This window comes from Scyliorhinus canicula, chromosome 21, assembly GCF_902713615.1.
Source record: "Scyliorhinus canicula chromosome 21, sScyCan1.1, whole genome shotgun sequence".
NCBI classification, from domain to species: Eukaryota; Metazoa; Chordata; class Chondrichthyes; order Carcharhiniformes; family Scyliorhinidae; genus Scyliorhinus; species Scyliorhinus canicula.
Genome location: NC_052166.1, coordinates 34891845 through 34914598, shown reverse-complemented (window position 1 = coordinate 34914598; position 22754 = coordinate 34891845). Strand labels below are relative to the sequence as shown.

The window sequence follows — 22754 nt, the reverse complement described above, 5'->3', positions numbered from 1 at the left end:
CTGGCGGGATATTCTGGTCCCACCGATACACCCCTCGTCGCCGGGAAATCCCGTTGACAATGGCGAGACCAGAAAATCCCGCTGGCGGGCCACCTCTGCCGCCGGAAAACATGCAGTGGGTTGGTCGATAAATCCCCCCCTGTATTTTAATCAGTGCTGTTCGCTCTCAAAGTGCGGGCTTCATGCATTGAGCAGCAATATCAAAGCAAACGGATATACTGAGGCCAGAACCTCGTAGGAATATTCACAAGATTCCAGTGTTAGATAGACCAAACAGTGCAGAAGGAGGCCATTTGGCCCATCGAGTCTGCACTGAACCACTTAAGCCCTCACTTCCACCCTATCCCCGTAATCCAATAACCCCTCCTAACCTTTTTGGTTACTCAGGGCAATTTTATCATGGCCAATCCACCTAACATGTACGTCTACCCCAGCCCAGGACGCTTGCACATCATTGATTTCTTTCATTCTATCACTGGCTGCCTTACCTTCAGCTGTCTGGGCCTTAAGTTCTTGGATTCCTTCCCTGAACCTGTCCATCTCACTAACCTCCTTTAATTCACAATTTAAAACCTACCTCTTTGACCAAACTTTTCCCCCAAGTGGCTTGGTGTCAAACTTTCTAACGCTACTGCGTAGTGCCTTGGGGTGATTTACTATATTAAAGGTGCTAAGAAAACCAAACAACACCCGTGAAATGCAGAAGTACATTTGTGAATGCACAACCAAGGAGTAGTCAGGAGTAGTCAGTTGGATTTCCTTGTTCACAATGCAAAGCAGTAGAACAGGTACCTGAGGGCAAGAGAATTAGTGTCACTTGCAGATTGATCAGGAGCTTTAGACCAGGCTTTCTAAAAATCTGCTCTGGATTTATTTCAATATTACAATATTGCGCGATGAAGTTTTGTGGGATTTTCTATATGCTCTGCCTGGTGCTGAACTTGGTGCCGCTTCATGATTTTGGGTTGGGACTACAGAAAGCTCCATGAGTAACAAAGTTCTTAAAACGATCAGATGAGCTGTCACTCTATGGCTGGGGAATTGGAGGCCTTGTGTGAGGGGGGGGTTGGAAACCAGGTGGACGTGGGGATGGGGAAGTCATGAGCTTTGTGGTGGGGTCTGACTCCTTAGAGCGGAACGTCAGTGGGGCATTCCCCCAATCATAAAGCCCTCAGGCTGACAGGGGAGATACATGTAAAAGCTAGTGCTCATGGTCTTCTTCCGACTTGGACGCTGGTCCTCTTGTTCATGCTGTCGGCACTGACAGCTGCTGCCACTGCCTCGCAGGTGGTATTGGTGGCTCTGCTGCTGGCTCTCCGACCCCTCGAGGGAACAGGATGCACCATCTCTCAACATCTGGAAGCCTTTCCAGATCAGCATCCCCAAAGTGAGGAGCACGTCTGCACGCTGCCGTGCTTGTGTGTGACTGGAGAGAGTGATGAGGGAGCGCTTAAAAGCAGGTCCCCCTTGTTAGAGGCAAGATGTTGAGGCGCGAGTCTGGAGAATCGTGGGGTGAAGACCATGGCGAAGGCAGAAGAAAAAAAGTGCCCCCACGGCACAGGCACGCCCGCCGATTGGTGGGCCCCGATCGCGGGCCAGGCCACCATGGGGGCACCCCCTGGGGTCAGATCGCCCCGCGCCCCCCCCCCCCAGGACTCCGGCGCCTGCCTGTGCTGCCTATCCCGCCGGTCAGGTAGGTGGTTTAATCCACGCTGGCGGGAGAGGCTAGTCAGCGCGGGACTTCGGCCCATCGCGTGCCGGAGAATCGCTGCGGGGGGCCCGCCGACCGGCGCGGTGCAATTTCTGCCCCCGCCGAATCTCGGGGGCGGAGAATTTGGGACATGGCAGGGGCGGGATTGACGCCGGCCCCAGGCGATTCTCCGACACGGCGGGGGGTCGGAGAATCCCGCCCCTGATTCTGGATGAAGCTGAGACCAGGTAAAGCACTTTGCTCTCACTGTAATTCAGTTAAAAGACATTAAATGTATTGAAAGCAGTGCAGACTTGTCTGAGGACAAAGAGGGAGCTGAAACAAGCCAGTTGAAAACAGCCTTTGAAAAGATTTAGCCAGAGTTTCTGCAGGGGTTTGGACTGGAGTCAGATCTGTTCTTCAAAGCAGTAATAAGTGACTTATTTCTCAAAGAATGACTCTGTAAAGCAAGTATTCTCCTGTGCCATTGCTATTTAAGGTGGATTGAGAGCTGAGGTAGTCTATTTTCCTGTTGTTTCAGTGGGAATAAAGATAACACGTAAGGGTATTGTATTAGCTGTGGTGAGTAGCATTCGAGTCCCTGCAATGCAGAAGGAGGCCATTGAGCCCATCAAGTCTGCACCAACCCTCTGAAACAGCACCCCACCCAGGCCCACACCTCCACCCTATCTCCGTAATTCCACCTAATCTGTACATCTTTGGAAGCTAACGGGCAATTTGATCATGGCCAATCCACCTAACCTGCACATCTTTGGACTGGGGGAGGAAATTGGAGCACCCAGAGGAAACGCACGCAAACACAGGGAGAATGAATTTTTAATTGTTTAAGGGATAATTGCAAGCTATTAAGGGGTAATTGTAAGCTATTTTCAGGTGTGATGTTAAAGATTCTAATACTGTGTTAGTAATAAAGCTTTGTTTAATAATACCATGGACTGGATTCTCAGTTTTTGGGACTAAGTCCCCACGCCGTTGTGAAAGCTGTGGTCTTTTACGCCAGGAAAACTGGCATCAAAAGGCCACAGATTCATAGCCTTACAGAGGGCTAGCAGGCAGCTGCCGTGGAGCTCACAGCTTCAGCTGCCGGCACAGCCCCCCGCACTTCAGGGTCAGAAACCGCGCATGCGCATGGCAGCGGCCTCCAGGAGCCGCGCTGTGCTCCATGGCGGACTCAGCCATGTCTCAGGACTCAGGCGGACCTGTACCGCCGAAATAGTGCCCTGCATCTGCCACTCGCCCGACCTGGACCGCCCGCCCATATAGCCCCCAGTCCCGAATTCGGCACCCCCTGCCCTCCAATCGGCCTTCCGCCGACTGTCAGCTGTGGACTAAGTCCACAGGACCAGATTAGAACCATGCAGTCGGGAATTCAGCCGGTCGGGACAGAGAATAGCGGGGCGGGCCTCAGGCAATAGCTTGAGCCTCATATCCCCATTTCTTTGTGCAATCACTCCTGGCGCTAGGTATCCTTCCCTCACAACCATACAAAATTAAAAGAAAATATTGGAGTTTCAGCCCAGTATCCCAACCACTGTTGGAGTCTGGGCTGGAGTCGTAATAAAAGGGATTGGTTACCTCCTATCTGGTCTGGTCTACCTGTGACTCCTTGCACCATGTGCTCGACGCTCAATGTACTCAGGAAAATTAGGGCTGGATGCTAAATACTGCTGAGACTGTGTATCCCAAACCTCAAGAACAAATGAAAACACCGAATGGAAGTGGATAATATTTTTTTTTTTAACATGCATCAGTGAGCATTCTTTCAATTTGCCACTGGGAACATTTCTTTGTCCACGGAATCGCACAGACTGAAAAGGAAGTACACATTTACAGTAAACGGTCTTACACCAACGAGTGAAACCAGTGGAAATCTTGGCCCTGCAAAAATAGAGTTGAACTCACCAGTCATAAAGGTAGTGGATGAGGCAGAACTTTCGAGAGAGCCTTTCACAGCGTGGATCCAGACAGTGTATAGGGTGCCGGGTAAAAGAGCGTCAAGTTCAAACTGTGTCAGGTCTCCTGAAACTCGCTTTGTTATTGGAGAATCTGAGGATGAAAAGAAAAGAGCATTAACATCTGGTTTCATTGAATTGAAATGCAGCGACACTTTTTCATTTCAAAGCTAAAATTTAAACTTCTTTTTTTATTTATGCATCAGGAAATTAATTCCTGTGTCTGTTTGGTTCAGTTGTTAGCATACTTGCCTCTGAGGCAGAAGGTTGTGGGTTCAAATCTCACTCCAGAGACACAAGCACAAAAATCTAGGCTGACACTATGGTGCAGCATTGTGGAAGTGCTGCACTGCTGGAGGTGGAGTCTTTTGGATGAGATATTAAGCTGAGGCCCTGCCTGCTGTGCCAGGTGGGTGTAAAAAAGCACAAGGTACTATTTAATGAGGAGCAGGGGATTTCCCCCTGGTGTCCTGGCCAATATTTATCTCTTATCAGGCACCACTAAACAGATTATCTGGTCATTAACACACTGCTGGCTGTGGGAGCTTTCTGTGTGCAAATTGGTTGGCTGTGTTTCATAGATTACCACAGCACCTACACTTCAAAAGGTATTGCCTGCAAAACACTACAATGCTTGTAGGCTAGCTAGGTGAATCCTTGGGGGGAAGGGGCGGCACGGGGGGATCCAGCCCTGGGGAGGGGGGCACGGTGGCCTGGCCCGTGATCGGGGCCCACCGATCTGCGGGCGGGCCTGTGCCGTGGGGGGACTCTTTCCTTCCGCGCCAGCCTCTGTAGGGCTCCGCCATGGCTGGCGCGGGGAAGAACCTCCCTGCACATGCGCAGGAACACGCCGGCCGGTCTGCGCATGCGCGGAACCATGCCGGCAGTTCTGCGCATGCGCCAACACGCTCTGCCTCTTCGGCGCCAGTTGGCACGGCGCCAACCCCTCTGGCGCCGGCCTAACCCCCGGAAGTGCAGAGGATTCCGCACCTTCCGGTCGGCCTGAAGCCGGAGTGGTTCGCGCCACTCTTACCGCCAGCGTCAGGCCATCCGGCCAGTTGTAGGAGAATCCTTCCCAAGGTTTCTATTTGTTGATATTTATTCAGCTCCACAGATCAGTGAGGTTGCACAAAAGTTTGATTTTCTGTGAGATGCAAATAATTATTGTGTTATTTGAAGATTAAGAGGGTTAAAAGATTTCACGGCAAAGCCAGTTTTTCATCTCGAGGTCTATGTTTTTCTTTTAATTGGTTATTTTGTTTGTATGTAACTCTCCCATGTGTTTACACCCTCCTAATTATCTGGATATTCTTTTGTCCTTTCATATTTCCCTCACCTCACATTTTCTACATAATACAACTTCTTTTAAAATTAAGTAGTTCTCAGGTCTCACTCTCTTTTAACTCCCTCTCTGTGCTTCTCTCCTTCTCCCTTTTTACTTTCGTTCGATCCTTATTGAAGTGAATTTTAATTTTAATCTTTACTTTTGAGGAGGAGCACTTGCCATCAAAGCTGTTGCCTTTCTTTCCTCCCTACTGTTTTAATTCCCAGAGTAAATCTGATTCCTCATTATCTCACAGATTTTCAAAAGAAATGCATCGGGTGGGATTCTCCAGTCTGCCAGTCAGCTTTCCTGTGTGGCGCTCCCCCAACGGTACCGGGATTCTCCATTCCCACAGCTAGCCAATGGTGTTTCCCATTGTGGCCACCCCACACCGTCAAGAAACCCATGGGCATTGGTGCGTTGTCGATGGGCCGGAAGATCCCACTGCTGGAGAATTCCGCAGATTATCCTTAAGCACGCAAGTACTGTGAAAAGTAAGCAGGAATTGCTAACTCTCCAAATATTAATTATTTAACAGACCAGCAATGTAAATGGAACAGAGGACCATTATGGGAACATGTGTAACAACATTGTAAATGTCTGCCTGATGATTTCCTCTGGTTGGCACCTCTTTAGAAGTCATAAATATTTTATTGCTTATCCGAGGCAGTCTCAGGAAGACATTTATGATATTGTCATAGGGTAGGTGGTCCATTCATCCATTAGGCTTTGTGTCAAAACCACTAATAACACCAACCCCAGAAAGTTTTATGAAATAACATAAACCATTTTCGTATAAATCTCCCAAGACATGATTAAGGTTTAATCGTAAATTGATTTTTTAACCCAATTAACTGATTTGCCCTTACCATCCTCAGCACTGTAGGTGATGATATATTCATCTATTGAAGCGATAGTGGGCTTCCATACCAACAGGGCTTCAGAATCGGTGACCTTTGTAACTCCTAATTCTGACGGACTGTCCAAGGCTACCAATCAAGGAAAGAAAATGACAATATGTTACTTTCAAACCTGTGCAATCTATATTCTTGAAAAATAGAATGATCATATTGTTCAACTACCTCTGAGAACACAATTCTTGAAAGTTGTTTTCATTTTAAGCATGTTATTTGCGATGATGTTGCGATATGTGTTCATGGTTTGTACACACAATCGCAATGTATAATTTTAAAGTTGCAATGATCCACTTGCATCGACTTAATTAGAAAAACTGCACAGCAGCCACCCAGTTGCACCTAGTCCCCTACATGTCTCCTGCCTGAGAGAGGACTCCACCCCCTGGCGTGATTACCCACTCTCAATCCCAATTGGTCCCCCAAGTCAGGTGATCCTTACTCTGCCCTGTTGGTCTTAAAACGACAATCGCAACAAATCATCACAAAAATGCACTTCAATATTCTATATTCCCAGAGTTATACTCTGTTTCCGACCAGAACTTCAATAAAAGAACAAAGAACAAAAAAAGGTACAGCACAGGAACAGGTCCTTTGGCCTCTAAAGCTGCACCAACAATGCTGCCCGTCTAACCTAAACCTTTCTACACTTCCGGGGTCCGTTTCCCAATATTCCCATCCTATTCATTTAATTGTCAAGGCTCCCTGAACCAGCAGAATAATGGTGCTAAACTATTACTCCCCACAGGGAAAATGAACAAAATATTTTGCCACGCAAGGTCTTGTTCATAGACCTTAATGCACTCCCATAGAATTCTAAATGTCAGGGCCTCGCTTTCTATTTAGATAGCATCATGCACAAAAAGAGGCCCTTCAGCCCATTGTGTCTGTGCCGCCCGTTAAGCATATGTCTATTCTCATCCCATTTTCCAGCACTTGTAGATTCTGTTCCACAGCGGTTCCAGTGCTCATTTTAATGCTTCTTAAATGCTGTGAGGGTTCCCGTCTCTATCACCCTTTCAGGCAGTGAGAAAGATTTGGAAAGCTCATCGCACACTCTCATAACAAGATGGGAGTCTTAGCCACCTCCTTATTTTGAATCCACAAACTATTATTAGGGCGCTGTAACTGCAGTGAAGGCCCTTTCATACCAGTTATTACTGAATTCCAGTTCATGTGCAGCAATTTCTGCACATTGCTCTCACTTTTATGCTCAGTTGTAGTCAAGTCTATATAGCCTGTTCTTCTATGGAGACCGCCATGCATAAAGCAAATGGCCAGGTTCCCTGAATTTAGCGTGCAAAATGCTGTTGTCTTCATCCTGACAGCAGGTTGTTAGAGCTATACTTTCAAGGAATGTTTTGGTTTGAATCTTGGAAGTTGGCTTGATTAGCACTATGGAAGGCAGTCAACAGAAAGGGATCATACTCCCCGATTGATTGGATTACTGCGATCTTGAAATGTTTCTGGGACAGTTCCTGGAATAACCCAATCTGAAAACAGAAGTGAAAGTGAGGCCCATTCTGGCACAGTACGTGTTGTCAGAAATTCCCTGTCTGTTGGACCACAGTTTTTCAAGATGAATTAAATTGCTTTATTGTCAGTCATTCAAACCATTAAATATCAACATTTACTTAAGGTATTATTTCCTGTTACTTCAACAGATGCACAAAAATATCCAAAGGAGAGTGCTGCACTTGCACAATAAACTTTGGGCAGACAGCCACTAGTTCATAAACGATACAATATGGATGGTCTACTCTGCTATTGCTTTTTGGGTTAGCTTACCTGTATCTACTGTGCCTGAAATTGGTTCACTTTCCTCAAAGTCTTTAACAGCGATGACTTTGATTTCATATTTAGTGGCGGGGGTCAGCTTCCGCAGTGTAATTCGAGTCTTGCTGCCATCAACTGTCTCAGTATTACTTGCACCTGTGAACATTAGTATAGAATCATAGCAACTTACTGGAGGAGGCCATTTACCCATAATACCTGTGTCAGCTCTCTGAAAGAGTTACACTCCACGCCCAACTCATGTCCCCCTCCCCCTTGCACCCCCCCCTCACCAACTGTTTTCCGATAGCCCTGCAATTTTCTCCCCTTCAAGCATTTATCTCATTCCCTTTTGAAAGTTACTGTTGAATCGGCTTCTACCATCATTTCAGGCAGTATAATGGGCAAGTAAAGGTTGTGCCCCTTGCAAAGTCACTGATAAATCCCAGAATTATTGGAGACTTGGTGCAAGTATCATGACTAGTACAAGAGACTTGGGCTCTTTTGGCTGTGGTGACTTTTCATCAAATTGGGCTGAAAACCCTCTACATTACAATGTAAAGTAACTGATTGAATGTGGATTTGATTTTTGTTTGGCACTGAATAAACTAGAGGGTCTAAAAAAACCAACGAGACATCTTACCTCCATCAGTTGGCACATAAATGATCTTGAAACTGGTGATGTAGGTTCTGTGAAGGTCCCACCTGACTGTCAGTGTGGTATCGGTGATATCTGTAAACTGAATACCCTTAGGAGCTCCTAATCCTGTCAGAGAGATTGGAAAAGAAAGCCAAATATATTTCAATTGAGTTCGAAGTGGATGTTCTTTCACATCTGAGGAAAACCATGACAAGACGCAATAAACACAGATTAGTCAATCAGAAACACTGATTTCCAATGTCACAATTTGAACATCTTACCTTGGCACACATTCAATATAGAATCTTATCTGAAAGTATATGTAGCATTACTTTAAGAATGAAACAAAATACAATCGATCACAAAAGTACAGAACACGAATAAGACAAAGCAAATTTTAGAGCAGTAAATGAAAATAAAAATCAATGGAAAGGCAGTTTTAATAAGGCCTCACAATAATAAATCACTAACTACCATAATACACAGCAAAAGCAAGGCATTTGTATCACAGGCTTAGAACTTTGTGGACCAGTTTAGCAAATCCTAACAGAGGCTAATCATCTCCATGAAAATTTAACTGGGATTGCATGTCCATTTGTTTGCAAACATGTTAAAATGAAACACTGCTCATGATTTAGATGAGCACTTGAAGCATCATAGCACACAAGGCTACGGATCAAGTACTGGAAAATGGGATTAGAATAGCTTGGTGCTTGATGGCCGGTGCAGAGACGATGGGCTGATGACTGTATGATGTCAATATTGTGACAAAAACAGTGCAGAACACGACTGGTCCCCCCCCCCCCCCCCCCCCCCCACCAAACAAAAATGTTTGCCGACCAAGTTTCATGAAAGTATCCTTTCAACTGATTGTCTTTGTAATGTCTTTTTTGGTTCTTACACCCATCCTTTGAGAAAAACAGTGCAAGTCAATCAGCAAAAGCAATGAACTGAGTCGCGGCTGAAATGCTTCCCAATAGAGGGAAAGGGAGCGGGATGGTAGATGCACAACGCTGTGTACACAGCAGCTGCATAAACAGTTCTTGTAAATGAAGCAAGATGGAAAATGTGCTCATGATTATGAAAGAAAAGCAGAAGCTGGCTTAGTGGAGGATGCAGGAGGTGCAGAGAGTTGGTGGTCTTGTTATACTTCACTGACAGCTCTGCACGTGCGCTGAAAGGCAAGACATTGCTGCAGAATCAAAGAATGGCAAAAATAAACATGACAAGATTGACTTAAATATGCCAGCTGGATAGCAAATTTGTTCAAAGCATCCTGCAAATGGTAAGAATAAATGCATCAGCATCAAGAGTGATAGTCTTTAAACATTCTGATACTAAATGATTTAAAAAATGTCTTTTAGTAGGTAGAATACACAAATTCTTAATAAGGAGGCTTCAAATAATAACTGACAGGGGAAATAATAGAATGAAAACTGGCTGCTTGATTCAAGACCCACAATTTATTGGGTTATACATTGCGTTGATGGAAAGATCTTGAGAGAAAGAAACCCTGGGTGGATTCTCCGTCCCGCCAGACCAGTTTTCTGGTGCATCATGCCCCCGCCGGCAGCAGGATCCTCCGTCTCGGCAGCCGGCCAATGGGTTTCCCATTGTGGCCACCCCCCCGTGCCGTCGGGAAATCGCGGGCGTGAGTACGCTGCTGGCGAAGTGAAGGATCCCACACCGATGGAGAATCCCGCCCAGAATAGTTTTTTGTCCTCAGAATCTCTTCTGTTCAGCCCTAGCCTCCTGCCCTCCCCAAACCACCATCAACCACTTCCTTTCCCCACCAAACAAATGAGCATAGGTTCCGAATTGCCATGTTATGCAGTCGAATTCAGTCCTTTGTTAAAGCGAAAGAGTTAGATGTTGACTCAGGACGTTTGCACAAATCTATTCTAAGGTTTGTATAATTCCTGCATAGCCACTCAAACTGAATCAACTACATGTCCTGGAAAGGCAGCACGGTGGTGCAGTGGATAGCACTGAGACTGCGGCGCTGTAGACCTGGGTTTGAATCCCGGCCCTGGGTCACTGTCCGTGTGGAGTTTGAACATTCTCCCCGTGTCTGCGTGGGTTTCACCCCCACAACCCAAAGATGTGCAGGGTAGGTGGGTTGGACACACTATATTGCTCCTTAATTAGAAAAATAATAATTGGGTACTCTAAATTTATTTTTTTTAAACTGTATTTTCTGGATGAAGGCCTTGCCAGTGGCAGGATAGATATTGGTGCAGCCCGCACTTATCTTTTGAATCATGTGACATCGCTAATACTGCAGAATGAAATATTCTTCAATGCTGTGTTGGTAGTTTGTTAATGATACTGTCAGGATACACAGGTGAAGAGCATTGTTTATTTAAGTACTTTGAGCATATATAAATAGGGGACAAGTCTGTTTAATTAGCTTTGCTCAAAAGAGAATAAATAGGGGTTGGCTGGGACACTGGGGTGAAGAGAGTTAGGAGACTGAGCAAAGTCAGTAAACTCTCTCAGTAAAGTAAATCTTTGTGTTTTGGTTTTCACCAACCAGCTTACAGAACGATTGGATAGAACTGGGGCACTTTACTCAGCACTGTGCTCCTTGATCTACGCAGTTGCGTCTCCTGCTTGATACAACGCCCTCTGCTTCACAGAAAGCTGCCTCCTGCTATTTGATAACACACCAGGGATGTCCAATGGTTGAAGCAAGAAAGGTAGCAGAAGGAAATTCGAAAGGGACAAAAATAAAGTCGATACATTTGTAAGTGAGGTTTAGGAAAGCAAGATGCAATCTGTTCTGTGTTTATCAACAGTCTTCTGGGGGGAGAAAAGTTGAACCTGGAGAAAAAGCACTCGTCGATTAGTTGTGAAAGAGGAATAAACACAGAGTCTGTCAAAAAATACAAGTAATACCTGTGGCTGCTATGGTATTTATTGGCTGCGAATGTCGTCCCTCTGCAATGCCAACCAAGGAAATATCATATTGAGTACCATCAGACAGGCCCGTGATGCCAGTCGTTCGTAAATCACCTGACACTGTATAATCCAGAGGAGCAGATTCCTTCCCGGAATCCCTAATTCTAATTTTAAAGTAATCAAAGTCATTCTCGTCTGTTGTCCACGAAAGTGTGAAGCCATCTGAGGTAACATTAGAAACGGCTAGGTTGTCCACTTCAGGTTCGGCCTCTGAGGGAGAAACAAGTTACATAAGTTCCAGTTTTCCTTCACTTTGATCAATTATAGGTAATAACGTTAATGTTAATTCCGCCAATGTTAATTTCTCAAAAAACAAAAGTTTCTCTGACAGGATAGTAAGGATGACAGACAATGAAAGCAAACAGTTGTCCGACTTGGTTACAGACATATTGGTTGGGTATTTTCCAAAATTTGTGCAATAGGTTTATTGCAAAATCGATTGGTTTGGTTAGCAATCTGGAATCAGGAAAAAATAAGTCAAAAACCTAAAATGTAATTTAGTTATTAGTTATTTGTGCATATCTAAAAGGAAGAAACACTCCCTAATGACAGGTTATGCAATTTCTCTGTTGTGGCTGAATCTGGGTTGATTCCAGTTCATTCCTGGTTCCAGCCAACCCTGATTCAGTCCACTTTGCTTCAGAATGAGTCTGGCTTATTGAAAATGGTGATCAACCCAAGCAACAGCGTAAGGGGAAGATGAGACACATACAGAGCAATGGAGAATTAACAATGACAAAGGCACGGATAGTCATTAGATCTTGTAGAAGCATTGACTGAATGTCATCATAAGATTGTTGTAAGCAAGCAATACCAAATTTAAAGAAAGCATCAAGGAGCATTTTAGACACACAAAATGAACAATTTGGTTATTGGAAACAAGGGGGATAACAAAGGAATATTTAAGTACAACCATAAGCAGTTATATTGTCCCAGTAACAAACATGAATGCTGGAAGAATATTGGAATTAGTATGTCCACAACTGGATAATAGATTTCAGTAATCAAAGACAATATACACAGCACATTGAACACACTATCAGTCAGCATTTTCCTTATGAATCTCTTGTTTCAGAGATTACGTCCGGGACCATTCTAAGGAGACAGGTAAAAGGTTTAGACACAATCTGACAAAGGTTAAAAGCCAGCATTCTTATTTAAAGCAATCTTTCACGAGAAGACTGTAACAACGATCGAGCAATTGGAAATGGCCATGCACAAACATAAAGGTTGCATTTTCAGCAGGCCTTCAATTCAGATTCCCCTCAGCATGGCACAAGTCATCACCAAAAGGTTACCTGTGAATGCTGGTGTGATTTATTGACTACTAGGAACCTTTATTTTCATTTTCATCAAGATAAGGAACCAGAGGAAATTGAATATTTTTCCCAACTAGGACTGTGTCAGCTCGAAGCGCATTCAGGAATGCCACTCAAGGACCAAATAAAGCTTCCCCTATAGTACCGTTAAACCTAACCTCAAAATATTTGTACAATGACAGAGTGTCACTTTGCAGCTTCACACCACCTTGGCTTCACTTATAAAGATAGATGGTGTGAGCTCCTGTCCTTCAGCAACTGGATCGAGATTTCAAAAAGTCAATTCACACCTTAATGTTTTAATAAAAACTGCTCCATTTATTTTGGATTTGCATTATTTTCATTCATAAAAAAGGAAATAATAATGTAGAATTCCGTCACTTGTGTGATTGATGATCGCCACGTGAACCGAAATCTAGGCTCGTTCCACATCGCGTGCAGTGTGTGTTTAATCTCTTCCCTCCTCACAGAGGTAGAAACCCATCTCCATCAGCAGCTCAAAACAGGCTAGTAGCGAATTGCTGGGTTTTCACTGCCCCTGATCTCCTTTCCACTGACATTCAGGGAATGATAGTTCAAGCTCTTTGTGAAGACTGGTTTCCTCATCTCTCTGCTGCTTTTACTTGGCTCAAAATTTTAAAATCTTGCTACACGTTTTTCAAGCCAAGGGAAAATAAAAAGCAACCCAGTGAAAAACCATCTGCCGATTTGCCACAAGTCCATTTTGCACTGCTGGTGTAGAACAATTCCTCACCCCCATTAACTCTGAAGATATTTCACAATGTTAATTAAAAAAAAAAATCAAATTTTAATGTAATTTTGCTTTGCAATTGAAATAATCCAAAACGGATTGTTTCCTCTATGGGCCCTTTTCCTTAAGACTTATTTAAATAGTTTAATTCTGAAAAAATCACCGCACAAACAACCATTAATGTGAAGAGGTTACTGGTGAATGCTCTGAGTCTGAATAATGTTTGCAGAGAGTTCATGTATTACTTTGAAAGAGGAACAAAACGTCTTGTCAATAAAGACACACACAAACAAGCAACAGAGACCTCAGTTGATTAAAAATACCTGTTGCCGTCTTAGCATATAGGGGCTTAGAACGCTGGTCACTGGCTACACCATAGACATTAATGTCATAACCAATCCCAGTAATCAGGCCTTTGATGTCAATGGAGTGACGATCTCCTGACACTTTGTGTTCCATTGGCTCCAACAACCTGCCAGAATCTCTAACCATTATAACAAAACTTTCATAGGCCCCATCCGTTGCGTTCCATGAGATTTTGAATCCGTAAGAATTTATGTGTGAAACCATTAGGTTTTCCATTTTGGGCTTTTCCTCTGGAGAAACAGGGAATTATTTCAGGAAGAACATAAATGAAAGACAGCTGTCATATTCATGCTTTGTCTACAGCTCTTATAAAACACTACCAGGCTATGACTTCACAACTATTGACTTAAATTTATGAACTTATTCAGCACCCGCACTTTAGAGATTCGCAGAAATGGCCATGTACTAATTGCCTAAAATGAAGAAACTAGTTAACATTAAATGTAAGGATAACAGCTTCCAAAAATGAGTGTTATGATATTAGGGAGGTCATTACTGAAGCAACTCCTTTTCAGCTCAAGGGAACATTTTGAATAAGATATTTGGGCTCTCATTAGATGCTTTATCACCGATATATACATACCCTCGATGCCCTGAGTTAGCTGATTTCAGCCAGGCCCCCAAATGGGTAGTACAATTGGCCTTAGTGTTCCTAGACTAGGAAGAGATAAACAAAATAATCAACCAGAGCTCCCACTCAATTGCTATCCAGTGGAAGTGGACTTGTGTGGATATCAATGAGGATAGGTGTCTCCCAAAGTCAGTCAGCCAACAACACATCGGTACACACATGATGAGTGGCCATGTTAAAGGACTGTCAGGACTCATGGGATCATATGTCAACATGAGTCACTTAATTTGGGAGACGCAAGGGTGAGAAGCAAAAATAACCCAAATGGCTCATGATCTTACATGACCTGCTATATTAGCGAGCAGGGAAATATTGCACAGAGACTAAAAGGTGCATGAACTCTCATCAATAGATTCAGGTTGTGCTTTGTATCAAGGGAATTAGATCAACATGATTCCGGTATGCAGCTGCAACATGTGAAGCCCATATTTAAAAATTGCAAGCTGATTTCAGCGGGAGCCCAGTGGAACCATCTGAAGAGTAAAGATAGTATTCTGTTTTGCGACTTAACCACAAAGTAACAATAGGAAATTTGTCACACTCTAAGCATTTTCATTCCATGATCACTACCATAGATGATTATCATTAAACGTTGCATGCAGAAAGTGGTTACTACGTTATTGACAGGCTCTTAGAAAATAAGGGGTACATGGCAATTTGTGCAAATTATAAGTATTTTCACAAGCAGCATTCCTAACACATGCAAAGGTATGGCATTAAAGGACAGTTACGTGTTGCATGTTATCTCTTTACGTTTGTCCAACAAGAATCCTGAATAATAATAATAATCACTTATTGTCACAAGTAGGCTTCAATGAAGTTACTGTGAAAAGCCTCTAGTCGCCACATTCCGGCGCCTGTTGAGGGAGGCTGGTACAGGAATTGAACCCGCGCTGCTGCCTTGTTCTGCATTACAAGCCAGCTATTTAGCCCAGTGTGCTAATCCAGCCCCAAGTATTGTTTTAATTAGACTAGCTATTTCATCTTCCCACACGTGGTTTCTTACAGTTCATACAGAGATGTTATAGGCATGGTGGGCCAAATGACTTCTGTGCTGTAAGATTCTATGATCTAATTGTTCATTATCGTCCTTCAGATATAGCATGGCAGATGCAGTATAATGTGGATACATGTGAGGTTATCTGTTTCGGTAGCAAAAATAGAAAGGCAGATTATTATTTAAATGGGTGTAAATTGAGAGAGGTGGATACTCAGCGAGACCTTAGTGTCCTCGTGCATCAGTCACTGAAAATAAGTGTGCAGGTAAACAGGCAGTAAAGAAGGCAAAAAATATGTTGGCCTTCATAACGAGAGGATTTGATTATAGGAATAGAGATGTTTTACTGCAATTGTATAAGGCATTGGTGAGGTTACATCTGGAGTATTGTGTGCTAATTTGGTGTCCTTATCTGAGGAAGGATGTTCTTGCTTAAAAACCTAGCAATCTGAGCCTTGAAAATGTTCAAGAACTTGAACTCCACTTCCTGGGGCAAAAAATTTAAAAGATTCACCATTCCTTGAGAGAAGAGACTCTTCCTCAAATCCATCTTAAATGACCACCCTTTATTCTGTGACTATACCCTCTGGCCCTGCACTCTCCCATGAGTAGAAACATCCTCCCAACATTTACCTTGCCTAACCCCCGAGGAACGATGGGTGAAATTCTCCGACACTCGCAGGGTCGGAGAATCGTTCGGGACCGGCGAAAATCCCGCCCCCGCCGTGGCAGAAATTCTCCGCCACCCGGGAATTGGCGGGGGCGGGAATCACGCCCCGCCGATCGGCGTGCCCTCCGCGCCGATCGGTGAGCCCCCCGTGGCGATTCTCCGGCCCGCGATGGGCCGAAGTCCCGCCGCTGAGAGGCCTCTCCTGCCGCCATGGTTTCAACCACCTCTGGTGGCGGCGGGATTGGCGGCGCGGGCGGGCCCCCGGGGTTCTGGGGGGGGGGGGTCGCGGGGCGATCGGACCAGGGGGGGTGCTCCCACGGTGGCCAGGCCCGCGATCGGGGCACACCGATCGGCGGGCGGGCCAGTGCCGTGGGGCACACTTTTTCTTCCGCCGACGCCACGGCCTTCACCATGGCGGAGGCAGAAGAGAATCCCCCAGCGCGCATGCGCCGGTGGTGAGATCAGCGGCAGCTGACGCACCAGCGCATGCGCGAACCGGCGAAGGCCTTTTGGCCAGCCCGGGCGGCGGGCGTCAAAGGCCACTGGCGCCGGGTTTGGCACCAGTTGGCGTGGCGCCAACCACTCCGGCGCGGGCCTAGCCCCCAAAGGAGCGGAGAATTCCGCACCTTTGGGGAGGCCTGACGCCGGAGTGGTTGGCGCCATTCCACTACACCGGGTCCCCCCGACCCCTGGGTAGGGGAGAATCCCAGCCCTTATATGTTTCAATCGTATCACCTCTCATTCTTCTGAAAGTCAAAGCTTACAGACCAACCTGATTAATCTTTCCTCAGATGGCAGTCCCTCCATACCCGAGATCACCTAGTAAACCTCCAATGTATTGCGTCCCATGATATAACTTTCCTTAAATAAGGTGACCAAAACTGTACACAATATTCTAAATGCGGCCCCACTGGGATGTTGTACAGTTGCAGCAATACCTCTTTACTTTTATACTCCAGCCCCTTGAAATAAAAGGCAGCATTCCATTTGCCTTCACTATTCCCTCCTGCACCTGTATGCTAGCTTTCTGGGTTTCATGAACAAGGAACCCCCAAGTTCCTTTCTGCTATAATTTTCTGCAGTCTCTCTCCATTTAAATAATAATCTGCCTTTTCATTCTTTCTTTCAAATGAACACTATCATATTTTCCCACATTGAATTCCAGTTGCCAAATTTCTCACTTAACCTGTCAATATATCTCTATAAACTATTTATATCTTCCTTACAACCTGCCTGCCTTCCCACCTTGGTATCATCTGCAAATGTGGCCATAGTACTCTCTGATCCTTTTCCCAAATCATTAATACCCATATTGAGAAGAGATGCAGTCCCAGCGCTGTGTCGCTGTGTCCCACTCTACTGGTTACTGCTCTCCAACCTGAAAAAGACCCCTTATAACTACTTGTGATAACTATTTGGCTGCAAGTTTTTAAAAAGTACCGACTTGAGACCCTTTCCCCCTGAATCATTCCAGTGCCAAACGAGTTAGAATTTAAGTTAATTCCATAATGATACTAGAATTACTTTGGAATCCCCAGCAATGTCCATTTGTGTGAACTAAAAATCAGCTTTCATGTCCCAAGTATAAATGCAGCAATTTAGTGTTCCTGAGTCTCAACTTAAAAGAGGCGGTAGATGTGAAACTTAAAAGCAATTAAGAAAAGCATCGGAGGGGCAGCACGGTGGCTCAGTAGGTTAGCACTGCAGTCTCACGGCGCTGATATCCCAGGTTCGATCCCGGCTCTGGGTCACTGTCCGTGTGGAGTTTGCACATTCTCCCCGTGTTTGCGTGGGTTTCGCCCCCACAACCCAAAGATGTGCAAGGTAGGTGGATTGAACACGCTAAATTGCCCCTTAATTGGAAAAAATTAATTGGGTACTCTAAATTTATTTTAAAAAAAAGAAAAGCATCGGGATGAATTTTATCTTTGTGTTGATGGTATAAAGCAGGATAGTAAATTGGTAGTCTGTCTAATATTTCCTGATTTTTAGATGAGGTTGTCTTTCACTATCAGCTGCTTCACATTACCCCCAAAAATCGTACACCCCATAATCTGATCATTGTAAAACTGGTCGAGGTTCTTCCATGATTGGATTTTACTTTTATAGTGGGTGAAACTGGTTCCAATCTGGCTGCACGAAGAGAAGCTCGTTGCAAATTAACCAGTGATTTCTCATCATGCCAGATCTTCTTTCCACAAAAGTTCACAGAACGGTAGTTTAAATACCTCTTGGGGAATCTTCCTAGTCTCGCTGTTGCTGTTACTTGGTTTGAAATTAAAAACCTTAACAATCGTTTCCAAAAAAAACAAGGGAAAATAAAAACGGGCACAGCTTATACCAGACTATCAATTTGGTACAAGTTTGTTTTGCGCAGCTGGGGTAGACCAGTTTCACCCCATTATCCTTAACAGACTTACTTTGGCTTTTCTTCTTTTGGTTAGATGGGAACTTTTCAAATCATTTGCAGTAACTGCACTGCATGATAAAAGCACTTGTGCCACAATTACTTCACCTTTTTCTTTCCATAAGACTCTTCTTTAATTTAGCTTTAATCTTTAGAACTACACTAAAAGCAACAGGTCCACCAGTTGCAAAGTGGTTCATCTCTAGCCACCTTTGCTTTCGACCTACCCAGGTAGAAACAAGCACCTGGGATTAGGGCTGTTAACTGTGCTCAAGTGTATTTCTGGAAGTTCCATCCAATGAGTTGCCCCTATGGTCCAGCCATTGGCCAGAGCATCATCCTTGGGACGCAGTGCCTCCCCATGCCAATTGGACAGCCAAGAAATGCATTCCCCAATTGTACAATGCTTGACTGTCAGCCAAGGAGGGTTGCTCACAGCAGTGTCCTGGAGATTGATCTTCAATTCCTGGAGACACCAGGCCAACCCTGGAGCGATGATGACACCTGGAGTAGTTTCAGAGTTTTGCTTGTGATCTGTGGAATTCCCTGTGAAAATGGCTAAAGCTGACCACTTACACTGTTTTCCTGGCGTCCTCTTGATCTCGGCCCACAGTTTTAGCAGGAGACTGGTTGGACCCTGCTGAAATTTGGGACATACCCATTTCTCAAGAAGAAAAAGGACATTCTGAGTGTGGGATGAATATATCTGGAGGCGCTGACTGCAGAGTTTTGGCAGCTGGATGGGTCTATTATATAATTGGGCAATTTAAAAAGTTCTTCACACAAGCAGGCGATGGTAAATGCAGAAATGCAGAAAGTTAATGGCACCACAATGACTATGTAGGAATATGTGAGGAGTGGCTTTGTAGTTCCAAAAAGTAAAATTATTCAATTTCAGCACCATGAGAATTATTTTACTTAATGTAATTCTTCTTAAGCAAACAGTGTTGAATTTTAATTTATTTTCCTGGAAGAATTTTTGCTATCATTGGAACTAATTTTGTATGGTCAGGTGGTTGACCTTTGCTTAAAAAAATTCTACAGTTTTAATTGTGCAATGGGACAGTGATACTATAACTTTTGTGCACCCATGTACTTGAAAGGATTTTGCATCAATATCGTAGAATCACAGAATCCCTACAGTGCAGAAGGAGGGCATTCGGCCCTTCAAGTCTTCGAAAGACCACCCTACCTAAACCCAATCCCACCCTATTCCTGTAACCCCACCCTATGGAGCAATTTAGTGGCATGGTGGCACAGTGGTTCGCACTGCTGCCTCACAACTCCAGAAACCTGGGTTCAATTCCGACCTTGGGTGACTGTCTCTGTGGCGTTTGCACTTTCTCCTTGTGTCTGCGTGGATTTCCTCCGGGTGCTCTGGTTTCCTCCCACAGTCCAAAGATGTGCAGGTTAGGTGGATTGGCCATGCTAAATTACCCTTAGTGTCCAAAAAGGTTGGGTAGGGTTGCTGGGTTGTGGGGATAGGGTGGAGATGTGAGCTTGGGTGGGGTGTTCTTTCCGAGGGCTGTTGCAGACTTGATGGGCCAGGTGGACTCCTTCTGCACTGTACATTCTATGTTCCACCTAACCTGCACATCTTTAAACTGTGGTAAGAAACCGGAGACCTGGAAGAAACCCACACAGACATGGGAAGAACATGCAAACTCCTCACAGACAGTCACCCAAGATCGGAATCGAACCCGGGTCGCTGGCACTGTGAGACAGCAGTGCTAACCGCTGTGCCACCGTGCCGAGTAATTGACCTGTTCGATAACAAATTTATTAGTGTGGAAGATTTCCTGAGTCTTCATTCTGAATTGAGATGAAAGGCATCATCTGATTTTATGATACTGGCTGTGCTTAGGTAATCCAGTGCACTTGAGCAGAAATGCATGAAGATCTTCCCTCAGAACTCAAGTGTCAACTCAATCTGATTGTGGAACACATTGAAGTCGGAAACGTATCAGGTAGCACTGGGGTTTCAAATTGCAGTCTAATATGAAGCCACATTTAAAACTTGGATTTAAAAACAAAATTGAGTAGATGTGGTAAGGTTGACTAATATTTGGAATACATATTGCAGAGCTCTTCAGTCATTATGCAAAGAATGACCTGAAGATGATAATGGAATCTGGGGCTGCTTCCACTGGACAGTATACACTGGTTGGGTATTTGGACTATGACAGAACCTGGCGGGATTGATCAATTTGATGGTGTTTGCTCTTTGCATCCTGTCATTGTCAATATTATTTTCTATCTGTGTCCATTACCACTTACAAAGTAAATGATCTAACCCAAAGTACACCTTTGGGTTGAAGGAGTTTCTAAGTGGATAAGGTAGTCTGGGGGGAATGAAAGAGAGGAAATATTAACGTTAATACAAGAAACATGCTATAAAAAGAGTCATGGCTCTTTCCAGGCGTATTGGAGATATTAGTATGGTAATTAGCACTATTATAATGAGAGACAGGTGTATTTTGTTTTAAAGAGGAAAGTTATCCTTGCAGTTGTAAAACGAAACCACGAAAGCGGGTGCCTTTTCTTTTGCTTTTGCAAGTGGTAATACCTGTAGCAGCGACAGCAGTAAGAGGTTGCGAGCGCCAGCCTTGAATTACGCCAGTAACATTAATTTGGTATCCAGTGCCTTCGACTAGACCTGAGATGTCAGAAGTTCGTGTTTTGCCTGACAGAGCCTGTTGTATTGGATCAAGCGAGCTGTCAAAATCTCTAACGTCTATGACAAAATAATCAAATGCCTCATCTTCTGCTGTCCAAGAGAGCGTGAAGCCTTCTGAGGTAATATCTGAAACAACTAGGTTACCAAGTTCAGCTTCTTCTTCTGAGGGAAGGAAGATTAATGGAAATATTTATTTTAGTCACAAATGTTCCCGCTTGGAAAATCTGAATGATAACTTCAACCTGGAGTTTTCAATGATTTACACAAAATACATGCACACAAACTAATCAGCAACACAATACGCTATAGCAGAGTTACTGGCCTTCCCAGAAAACAATCTCAATTATCAGTAGTCAAGTGGCCAAAATAAACCATTTACTTTAACTTTACTTTAATTTTAATTTTATTTTAACAAATATCTGTTAACAATAGTGAAAAATGCAGTAGATGCCAAACAGAATGGTTGACAGAAAGGCAAAGCATCTCTTAATCTATTTTGCAACAAACAGAAGGAATTAATTAAACTGAAAGGAAAACTATAAATACAAGTATGTACTGGGTGAGTGGAGTCGTTCATTTATTTGCCAGTAGCCTAAGCCACGAAATATAAAAATGATGTCTGGATTGCTCAGGCAACAAAACTGGTTAGCTCACTGGGCTAAATCACTGGCTTTTAAAGCAGACTAAGCATGCCAGCAGCACGGTTCGATTCCCGTACTAGCCTCCCCGGACAGGCGCCGGAATGTGGCGACTAGGGGCTTTTCACAGTAACTTCATTGAAGCCTCCTCGTGACAATAAGCGATTTTTCATTTTCAACTGAACTAGTTCTTTAATGGAAGCTCAAAAGTCTGTTTTTAAACGATGCCTCAGTCATTTTCAGTGAACGGCAATTTATCTACTTGGTGTTTCTAAACAGTACACAACTAGTAGCTAAGCAACCGTGAAGTACTATTCAGTAGCTAAAATAGGCCTGCAAATTCTGAAACAAGATTTTGACTCCAGAACGTCACCCCTCGGGCCCTATTGCTGCCAATATTGTACTGCTCTCCACGGGCTCCAAAATCCTCTCTGAAATCCAGGATTCAAATACATCCCTGGTTACCAGAGTTCAAAATCCCCAGAGGTTTTTATTTTAAAAAGTGTTTAACAATTTGTTTTTTAAAACAGATTTTTTAAACTTCTTCTACATAACTGGGGAGATTTTAAAAAAATGTTTCACATTAAACATGAAATAAACTATAATGGCCCCGCTACTAAATTTTATAAATTTAGAGTACCCAATTATTTTTTCCAATTAAGGGGCAATTTAGCGTGGCCAATCCACCTACTCTGCACATTTTTGGGTTGTGGGGGTGAAACCCACGCAGACACGGGGAGAATGTGCAAACTCCACACAGACAGTGACCCAGAGCCGGGATCGAACCTGGGACCTCAGCGCCGTGAGGTGGCTGTGCTAACCACTAGGCCACCGTGCTGCCCAATTAAGGGGTAATTTAACATGGCCAATCCACCTACCCTGCACATCTTTGGGTTGTGGAGGTGTGACCCATGCAGATTTGGGGAGAATGTCCAAACTTCACACGGGCAGTGACTCAGGGCCAGGATCGATCCTGTGTCCTTGGCGCCGTGAGGCAGCAGTGCTAACCACTATGCCACCATG

At 44.2% G+C, this 22754-nt stretch overlaps 1 protein-coding gene across 15 annotated transcripts in view; it reads right to left on the bottom strand.

The window, feature by feature from the left end:
* Positions 1-22754, bottom strand: part of tnc (tenascin C) — a 350428-nt gene that overhangs the window by 14013 nt on the left and 313661 nt on the right. For 9 of the 15 annotated variants that reach the window (XM_038781949.1, XM_038781950.1, XM_038781952.1 and 6 more), the window contains 7 exons: positions 20983-21255; positions 13669-13941; positions 11213-11485; positions 8318-8440; positions 7690-7833; positions 5857-5976; positions 3614-3757 (listed from right to left, as the gene is read on the bottom strand). In XM_038781949.1, the coding sequence (XP_038637877.1) occupies positions 3614-3757; positions 5857-5976; positions 7690-7833; positions 8318-8440; positions 11213-11485; positions 13669-13941; positions 20983-21255 (1350 nt within the window). Of the gene's footprint in view, positions 1-3613; positions 3758-5856; positions 5977-7689; positions 7834-8317; positions 8441-11212; positions 11486-13668; positions 13942-20982; positions 21256-22754 lie in introns of those variants that run through there. The other 6 variants (XM_038781957.1, XM_038781961.1, XM_038781962.1 and 3 more) reach the window with 4 other exon arrangements.